The sequence below is a fragment of the Cebus imitator genome, unplaced genomic scaffold (assembly GCF_001604975.1).
Source record: "Cebus imitator isolate Cc_AM_T3 unplaced genomic scaffold, Cebus_imitator-1.0 Scaffold79, whole genome shotgun sequence".
NCBI lineage: Eukaryota > Metazoa > Chordata > Mammalia > Primates > Cebidae > Cebus > Cebus imitator.
In genome coordinates, this window is record NW_016107394.1 from 1,600,820 (window position 1) to 1,610,643 (window position 9,824).

General features: G+C 49.4%; 1 protein-coding gene across 19 annotated transcripts in view; it reads right to left on the minus strand.

Moving 5' to 3' along the window:
• The window catches only part of PGAP2 (post-GPI attachment to proteins 2), a 40,234-nt gene that overhangs the window by 15,543 nt on the left and 14,867 nt on the right, over positions 1-9,824 (minus strand). For 7 of the 19 annotated variants that reach the window (XR_005201030.1, XM_037740069.1, XM_037740068.1 and 4 more), the window contains one exon: positions 3,995-4,163. The exons of 11 other annotated variants lie outside the window; for them this stretch is intronic. Coding sequence is in view for 7 of the 8 variants with exons in the window: in XM_037740069.1 (XP_037595997.1) it covers positions 3,995-4,163 (169 nt within the window). In the remaining variant the exon portion in view is untranslated. Of the gene's footprint in view, positions 1-3,994; positions 4,178-9,824 lie in introns of all 19 variants that reach the window. One more of the 19 variants, XM_017532872.2, reaches the window with a different exon arrangement.

Below are 9,824 nucleotides of genomic sequence, written 5' to 3' on the forward strand. Positions count from 1 at the left end.
TTTTTGAGACAGGGTCTCACTTCAGTTGCCCAGGTTGAAGTACGGTAGCACAATCTCAGCTCACTTGCAGCCTCTACTTCCTGGGCTCAAGTGATTCTCCCACCTCAGCATCCTAAGTAGCCACCACCATGCCTGGCTTTTTGTATTTTTTTTTTTAAGTAGCGATAGGGTTTCACCATGTTGCCCAGGCTGATCTAGAACTCTTGGACTCAAACAATCCCCCTATCTTGACCTCTCAAAGTGCCGGGATTACAGGCAAGCGCCAGGCCAGAATATGCATTTTTAAGATTCCAAAACTGTGGAAATGGCCAGTCCATTGCCCACACTTTTTGTGCACTTTTGCAGACCTCCAACGAGGGCCAGTGCAGTGCCAGAGCCTAGCAACCTGGCAAGGGAATGACCTTGCTCTAACTACGGAGGGACAGTCTTTGGAAGTGGAGTTCTGAAGGACCATCATTCCTTTCTTTCAGTGGAGATGCTAGACTGCTAAGAAGGTGAGCAATGCTGCAGGCAGCGCACAGGGCAGCGCACAGGTAGGCCTGGGGCAGGGGGCTTCAGAGCCTCTGCAAAAAAGAAGATGGATTCCCCCTACGCTATCAGGGAAAGCTAAATGCAGAGCTCTGGGAGAGAAGATGCTGCTCTCAAAGCCATAGCTTGAGATGTCATAGCTTGAGACCAGGCTCAGGTATTTCACTCTGAGTAATGTGAAGGGGCAGCATGGAAGCTCATGAACTACACAAAACTGGGTCTGCATCCCAGTTCTGCCTTTATTAGCTGGGTGACCTCGAGCATGTCACTTCACCACTCTGAGCTCCAATTTCCTCATTGGTAAAATGGGTATAACACCACCTACCTTGCAGGGTGTTTATGAATTTTATTTATTTAATTAATTAATTTATTTATTTATTATTTGAGACAGGGTCTTGCTTTGTCACCCAGGCTGGAGTGCAGTGGCGTAATCTCGGCTCACTGCAACCTCTGCTTCTCAGGTTCAAGCAATTTTCGTGCCTCAGCCTCCCAAGTAGTTGGGACTAGAGGTGCTCCCCACTACACCCAGCTAATTTTTGTATTTTTAGTAAAGACAGGGTTCCACCATGTTGGCCAGGCTGGTCTTGAACTCCTGACCTCAAGTGATCCACTTGCCTCGGCCTCCCAAAGTGCTGAGGTTACAGGCGTGAGCCAACATGCCCAGCCACATGAATTCTAAATATAAAGTGTGTAAAACATCTGCTCTGGCATGCAGTAGGTACAATAAGTGATGGCTTTCAGAAAACAAAATTCTCTGTAAAGAATGCAAAAAGGCTATGAGCTACATGGTATAGAGCATGGGAAAGTCTGCTTATGGGTGAGAGGCAGGAACCATATCTTCATCAGACACTTTTTAGGCCTCTAATTCTCCTTACTTTATTTTTCTGTCTTGCTGTTACTCTGAGTTGGATTAGTGTGAGTGTTGCCTCTGCTTCCTGGAATATTCATTCTGAAAACTCCCCAATCTCCGCTACTTTAAGGAAAACAGGACCAGCAACTAAAGCTTGACTGAGAAAGCCGAAAGGATTCAAGGGCCCTGGATCCTGACCACTGTTGGGAATGGGTACTGGGGAAAAATGACACGGAGTTTGCGGAAGGCCTCAGGAGGAAGAGTTAGGGCATTGTGGCTGCTGGTCCTGTCTTCATGAGCTTCTCTCAGATTAGGGATGAGGGTGGGATTCTAAGAGCACTGTCTCTTCCATCACATACACACACAAGCACACAGACACATACACATAATCAGGTACATGTACTCCTCCCCCCAGCCCCAGCCCCAGCACACGAGTTCCCTACTCACCTACTATACCAGCAATAAGCAATATCAGGAGCTATGAGAAACCAGGTACACAGTTTACCTCAAACCTTCCTATGAGCCCAGAGTTAAGAGTACTGAGAGATGGGGAGACAAGCACTTTCTGATGGAACAGCAGATCAGAAGCTCATATGGTATAAAGATAGGGTTCCCCAACATTCCCTTTCACAGAGCCTCACAGGATAATCATTCCTTTGGCCTTAGGTAAAAGTCCCCCCACATTATAGATGCCTCCTCTAGCTACCCTACTGTCTCCCACCTTGTGCCAATTGCATAAAAACTCCAATTGCTGTCAACCCCACTTTCTACACCTATCTAGACTCCATCCCTCCTCTCTATCCTCACAGTCAGTCTGCATCTTAGCTCTGGTTTCCCTAGTAGCATGAGCTACTGCACTAGCCTCCTTATACCCTACTCTTGCCCCTGCCCTTAAAGCCGTTTTCTACTCTGAAGTCAGAATGGTCTTCTAAAGCACAAATCTCCAGCTGACGCAACATGGCAAAACCCCATCTCTACAAAAAATACAAAAATTAGCCGGACGTGGTGGCATGCACCTGTAGTCCCAGCTAACCGAGGCTGAGGCCGAGGTGAGGAATCACCTGAGCCCAAGAGGACAAGGCTGCAATGAGCCAAGATCACACCACTGTACTCCAGCCTGGGCGACAGGGTGAGATCCTGTCTCTAAATAAATACATATATACATAAAGCACAAATCTGATCATGTCCCTTTCCTGCCTAAAATCTTTCCAAAGCTCTTGATAAAAATTGCCCTCTGGATAAAATCAAAAGTTGTCAGCCTGGCGTTCACAAAGACACTTCTTTACCCCAGAGCAACAATGTCCCCTCCTCCAGGAAGAAAGTGATCCCCAATGTCCAAGCTGGGGGAAGTGCTTCCTCTGAACCCCACAGTCACTGTACTCTTTTTTATCACAATAGGAATCCCAGATCACTATGTTGTGATAGTCTGTGTCTCAGGACTGATTCTTGCAGCAGTGAGATATTAAGGGCAAGTCCATATCTAATTCCATGCCCTGAGCACATAATCTTTACCCCTGGGCCCTCAGGAAAGGTCTAGTGGACTGATCCAGGTTTCTGGCTGGCAGATCCCTGAGTGGACACAGGTTGTGGGGCCTGGGGCTGCCAGTAGGAAAAACGAAGCTTGAAGATCCAGATCAGAGCTGAGAATGGATCCTCAAAGGTCAGTCCCTGAGTCTGGGCCAAAAACACCTGTTACACCTCCCATATTCAGGCTTTATTTTACCTCCTCAGTCCTGGCTTCCTTTTCAATCTGCCTCCTTCCTCTTATGCTCTCTCCTGCCCATTCCAATCCCTTCCTTTCCACCATAACCTCCTTCTAACCCCCGACTCCCTTGCACTGTTGTTGTTGTTGTTGTTTTGACGTGATCTTGGCTCACTCCAACCTCCCTCTCCCAGGTTCAAGCAATTCTCTTGTCTCAGCCTCTGGAGTAGCTGGGATTACAGGCACATACCACCATGCCTGGCTAATTTTTTTGTATTTTTTAGTAGAGACAGGGTTTTGCCATGTTGGCCAGGCTGGTCTCGAACTCCTGACCTCAGGTGATCCACCTGCCTCAGCCTCCCAAAGTGCTGGGATTACAGGCATGAGCCATAGTACCCAGCTATAAAACAGGGTTTTACTCCTGTCACCCAGGCTGGAGTACAGTGGCATGATCTCAGCTCACTGAAACGTCCACCTCCCAGGCTCAAGCAATTCTCCTGCCTTAGCCTCCCAAGTAGCTGGGACTACAGGGGCGTGCCACTGCACCCAGCTAATTTGTTTGCATTTTTTGTAGAGACGGGTTTCACCACGTTGCCCAAGCTGGTCTCGAACTGAGCTCAGGTGATCCACTGGCTTCACCCTCCCAAGGTGCTGGGATTACAGGCATGAGCCACCCTGCCCAGCCTATCCCTTGCATTTCTATCATCATCTTCTAACTAGGGGAAGACTGTGATTCTATTCTCTCTGAATCTCCCCCATGAATTCTCCCCAACTCCGTCTTACCGACCCTTCCCCCCATTACCTTGTCCCTTTACCCCTCTCTGACCCTCTACTTCCTCTCCACTCTCTAATTCTACCCTAACTGCCACCTCCTGACCTGGCCCTGACCCAGGGATTGGGGAGCTGGCACTCACCCCACAGTCAGTGGCCACCGTGTACTCAAAGTGGAACACCAGGGACCAGATGATGCAGAAGAAGAAGCCAAACACAGGAAAAGTGATGACCCACCAGACCATGGCTGTGAAGCGAAGCCGGAACACGGTCCCATCGGGGTCCAAGGGCTGGGAGGCCGCAGAGAACATCCTGTAGGGAGTGACCTAAGCAGCACAAGGGATATAACTTGGGGCCTGGTGGGATACCTGGGCCTGGGAAAGTGGGGCTTTTTCCAGAGATGGCTCCTCAGAGTATAAGGAAGAGCCGGAGCAGAAAGGGTAGAAAAGGTGTAAGGGAAAAAGGAAGACAGTACAGAGGAGAAGGATCAGAGGGAGATGGGACAGGAGCAGCAGAGACAGCCAGGGTCAGCACTTAGGAATCCCCTTGGCACACTGATACTCCAGGTCCATCTCTTAAAAAGTCTAAAGAAAGGCTTCCGGTGGCTTGCACAGGGAGCTCTTTTTGTTAGAGCCCACCTCACTCACAACTCTCACAGCCACTCAGAAGAAGGTTCAGAGGTAGAAAAGGTTATTATTTCCATTCCACAGAAGGGGAGACTGAAGCCCAGAACTATGACAGGATCAAACACCAGGACTAAGGCCTCTTGCCACCTGACAGCTTCAGGTTCTAAGTCAAGGCTTCTTTCAGGCCAACTAACAAAGGACTGTTGGCTCAGTATGACCAAAGCCCTCCCATTGACCCTGTCTGACCACATTCCTGCTCCTTACCCAAGTTCAACTAGGAACAGAGGGAGTGCCCAGAACCTATTTCAATGGGCCACAGGCTGCCAGCCATCCTGCCCCCAGGCTCTGAATGATCCAAGCCTCAGGCCAACAGTGCCCTGATCCTCAACAGGGACCCACAGTCCCAGGGTCCCTGTGGAGGCTCAGACCTCCATCTGCTCCCTCTCTGAGAAGACCTCCATCTCCTCCCTCTCTGAGGAGACCAGTATCACCCAATCCAAGGTTTGGGGGAATCTGAGGGTCATGGAAACCTTATCCACTGAGTTTGAGCCTGCTGTCCTGGGCCAGATCCAGGAGGCCTCTGTCCAGGTCAGACCCAGACATGGGAAACTGAGCTTCTTCCACTCCCTTCTCCTCCTGGCAGACAACTCCCCCAACAACCCCCACTGCCTGACCACCATGACCCCTCAAGCTAGGCTTCCCTCTGGACCAAGCTGGGGCAGACAGAGATGGCTTAATATTAAAAGACCTAGGACCCAATCTACCCTCGGGACTCAGGCTTCCCTCCACTAAGGAGACCCAGGAATGGGGTGGGGGTGGGGGCCTCACTAAGCAACACTCACACTTGTGCTGAAGAATCCGGGGTTTGGGTTGAAGGCTACAGCCAGACTGGGACTGTTCTAAGACTGGAGGGTCCCACCCCCTGCTCCTCAGGGCCTGCCCTCCCGCCCACAGTACCCAGTTCTCCATGCCTGCCCAGGCACACATCCTTCCCAGGATCAACAAGCATATGTAATAAAACCTAGAACACTCTGCAAAGGTAAGTAGTGATAGTGGTTGAGGTCAGCTGGCAATAGCTTCTTTGGTAGTGATGGGGGCAGGGACCTTTTTAAGAGTTGTGTCCAGGGATATAAGCAGGTTTCCAGGAAGGGAAAGAGAGAAGGCGGAAAAGGATCTGGCCCTTTTTTGTTAGAGCAGGACTGAGAGGACTTGTTGGGCCTCACTGGAGAAATGGCTAAATCCTATGAAATCCTATGATGATAGAATCAGGATCCAAAAGAGACCTAGACAAGCCTGAATATGAGATATCAGTGTTCAGCCTGTACCTGTACAGAAACAGCTAATGGCAGCTCCAGCTGCATCAACAGAAATCTAACAGCCAGGAATAGGAATGAATATCCTGCTTTTGCCTGTACTGCCCAGGCCACCTGGAGTCCTATACCCAAATCAAGGCCCAGCAGAGAATAGTAAACAATGGGGCCAAGTTCAAGGGCACATTCAGGGTAGGGAAAAGCCTGGAGACCATGTGCTGGGAAGGTTGCCTGAAAAAACTGGAGCTATACTACCTAAAACAGACTGAAGGGCCCTTGTTACTGTCTCCTTGTCTCTATAGGGCTGACCTGAAGCCACGAGAAGAGAATAGTTCTATGGCTATCAAAGCAGAGCCAGGGCCAAGGCAGAGATTCACTGGAAAGTAAGTACATACTCACTATAAGAAAAAGCTTTGGCCGGGCTCGGTGGCTCACGCCTGTAATCCCAGCACTTTGGGAGGCTGAGGTGGGTGGATCACAAGGTCAAGAGATCGAGACCATCCTGGCCAACATAGTGAAACTCTGTCTTTACTAAAATACAAAAATTAGCTGGGTGTGGTGGCGCGCACCTGTAGTCCCAGCTACTCAGGAGGCTGATGCAGAATTGTTTGAAGCTGGGAGGCAGAGGTTGCAGTGAGCCAAGATTGCGCCACTGCACTCCAGCCTAGCACCTGGCGAAAGAACGAGACTCTGTCTCAAAAAGAAAAGAAAAGAAAAGAGGCCGGGCACGGTGGCTCACGCCAATAATCCCAGCACTTTGGGAGGCCGAGGTGGGTGGATCATGAGGTCAAGAGATCGAGACCATCCTGGTCAACATGGTGAAACCCCGTCTCTACTAAAAATACAACAATTAGCTGGGCATGGTGGCGCATGCCTGTAGTTGCAACTACTCAGGAGGCTGAGGCAGGAGAACTGCTTGAACCCAGGAGGCGGAGACTGCAGTGAGCGGAGATTGTGCCATTGCACTCCAGCCTGGGTAACAAGAGTGAAACTCCATCTCAAAAAAAAAAAAAAAAAGAAAAAGCTTCAGGCCCAGTGCAGTGGCTCACGCCTATAAACCCAACACTTTGGGAGGACGAGGCGGGTGGATCACAATGTCAGCCTGGCCAAGACCCCGTCTCTACTAAAAATACAAAAATTAGCCAAGTGCAGTGGCAGGAACCTGTACTCCCAGTTCCTCGGGAGGCCGAGGCAGGAGAATCACTTGAACCCAGGAGACAGAGGTTGCAGTGAGCCAAGACTGCACAACTTCACTCTAGCCTGGGCAACAGAGCAAGATTCCATCTCAAAAAAAGAAAAAAAACAAAAAGAAAAAGCTTCAGCCTGGCCACATAGTGAAACTCCGTCTCTACTAAAAAATGAGCTGGGCGTGGTGGCGCATGCCTGTAATCTCAGCAGCTCAGGAAACTGAAGCATGAGAATGGCTTGAACCCAGGAGGCAGAGGTTGCAGTGAGCCAAGATCATACCACTGCACTCCAGCCTGGGTGACACAGCGAGACAGGGGTCTCACAAAAAAACAAAGAAAGAAAAAGCTTGGGCTAGGCACAGTGGCTCAAACCTGTAATCCTAGCACTCTGGCAGGCTGAAACAGGAGGATCACTTTAGCTCAGGAGTTCAAGACCAGCCTGGGAAACATGGTGAGACCCCATCTCTATTTGGAAGAAAAAAAAAAAAAAAAAAAAAAAGGAGGCTGGGCACAGTGGCTCATGCCTTTAATCCTAGCACTTTGGGAGGCCGAGGCAGGTGGATCACCTGAGATCAGGAGTTGGAGACCAGCCTGGCCAAGGTGGTGAAACCCCGTCTCTACTAAAAATATAAAAATTAGCCAGGTATGGTGGCTGGTGTCTGTAATCCCAGCTACTCGAGAGGCTGAGGCAGGAGAATTGCTTGAACCCAGGAGGCAGAGGTTACAGTGAGCCGAGATCATGCCACTGCACTCAAGCCTGGGCAACATAGCGAGACTCTGTCTCAAAAAAAAAAAGAAAGAAAGAAAGAAAGAAAAAAGCTTGCTAATTATTAGTTATTAAGCTTCCTTAGAAGAGGCTACCTGGGGAGGAAGGAAGCTCCCCATCACTGGGAATATGTGAGCAGAGGCAAAGTAATCAATTATAGATATGTTAGATTAGCTTGCTTCTTTTATTCCTAGGGCTGGCCATTTCTGGGATACTCTGAGTGGGAAATTCAGAGCAAATATAAAAATTCCCAGCTGGAGCCAGGCGAAGTGGCTCAAGCCTGTAATCCCAACACTTTAGGAGGTCGAGGCGAGCAGATCACCTGAGGTCAGGAGTTTGAGACCAGTCTGACCAACATGGAGAAACCCCGTCTCTAATAAAAATACAAAATCAGCAGGGCATGGTGGTGCACGCCTATAATCTCTGCTATTCGGGAGGCTGAGGCAGGAGAATCGCTTGAACCTGGGAGGCGGAGGTTGCGGTGAGCCAAGATCACTCCATGGCACTCCAGCCTGGGCAACAAGAGTAAACCTCCATCTAAAAAAAAACAACATTCCCAGGTGGAACCAACACTGTAGTCCCAGGGAGTGTGACAACATACCCTCATGGTCACAGACCTAGTACTGCTCCAGAGGGACCAAGTACTCCAGCAACTATCTATATCTTAATTCCCTAACTGGTATGCCAAGAACAGATAATAGGTATGCAAGGTATGCAATAACCTAGCTAATAGGTTATTGATCCTATTAGCCCTCGGCGTCAGCCACAAGGGGCAGAACAAATAGCCTAGTCTGTTTAACTCCATATGCCATACAAATATAATATTGCTTGGACTATGATTGACTTATACCATGCCTTCCTTTCCCCAGGGTACTGGGCTAGGGAGTCCTAATCATTTATTCAACAAACACTTTCTGGCCAGGCACAGTGGCTCACGTCTATAATCCCAGTGCTTTGAGAGGCCGAGTTGGGAGGATCACTTGAGGTCAGGAGTTCAAGACCAGCCTGGGCAACAGTGTGAGACCCCGTCTCCACACATATACACAAAAATTAGCTGGGCATTGTGGTGCATACCTATAATACTAGCTACTCAGGAGGGTGAGGAAGGAGGATCACTTGTGCCCTGGTGGTTGAGGCTGCAGTGAGCTATGATCATGCCACTACACTCCAGCCTAGGCAACATGGTGAATCCCCGTTTCCACACACAAAAAAACTTTTTTAATTAAGCTGGGTGTGTTGGCTGGGCACGGTGGCTCAGGCCTGTAATTCCAGCACTTCGGGAGGCTGAGGCGGGCAAGCTGGGTGTGGTGGCTCACACCTGCAGTCCTAGTTACTCAGGAGGCTGAGGTTAGGAAGACTGATTGATCCCAGGAGTTTGAGACTGCAGTGAGCTATGATCACACCACTGTACTATGGCCTGGGCAACAGAATGAGACCCTGCCTCTAATACAAACAAAAAAACCCAAATACTTTCTCACTCAAATGCAGTGTCTCCTCAAGGAGATCCTCATCTGGTGGGAAAGACAGACACAAATATGATGTGACAGAGAGATAACATAGGGAATTGTGAGCACCCAGAGGAGGGAGTGATTAAGTTATGGACATTTTGGAGCTAGATGAGCAGGGTTTTGCATGGTGATCAGGATTGGCTAGGGTAACAGGTACATCTGATGCATTATCTGAGATAAACACTAGGTCAGGAAAGGGTAATCCTCCCCCTCCGGTTTTGTCATTTCTGATAGCTCCCAGCCCTGGGTCTCATCAGATTGGGTGTCCATACCTCAACACCCCTGTCTACCCACTGACAAATGAGGAGGAAGGGAAACTTCCAGTCACTTGAAGAAAAGAAGTGGGGCTCCACCCTTGGGCCAGGCTCTGTGGCTCACGCCTATAATCCCAACACTTTGGGAGGCTGAGGCAGGCAGATCACGAGTTCAGGAGTTTGACACCCACCTCATAACATGGTGAAACCACGTCTCTACTAAAAGTACAAAAATTAGCCGAGTATGGTGGTGCATGCCTATAATCCCAGCTACTCAGGAGGCTGAGGCAGGAGAATTGCTTGAACCCGGGAAGCGGAGGTT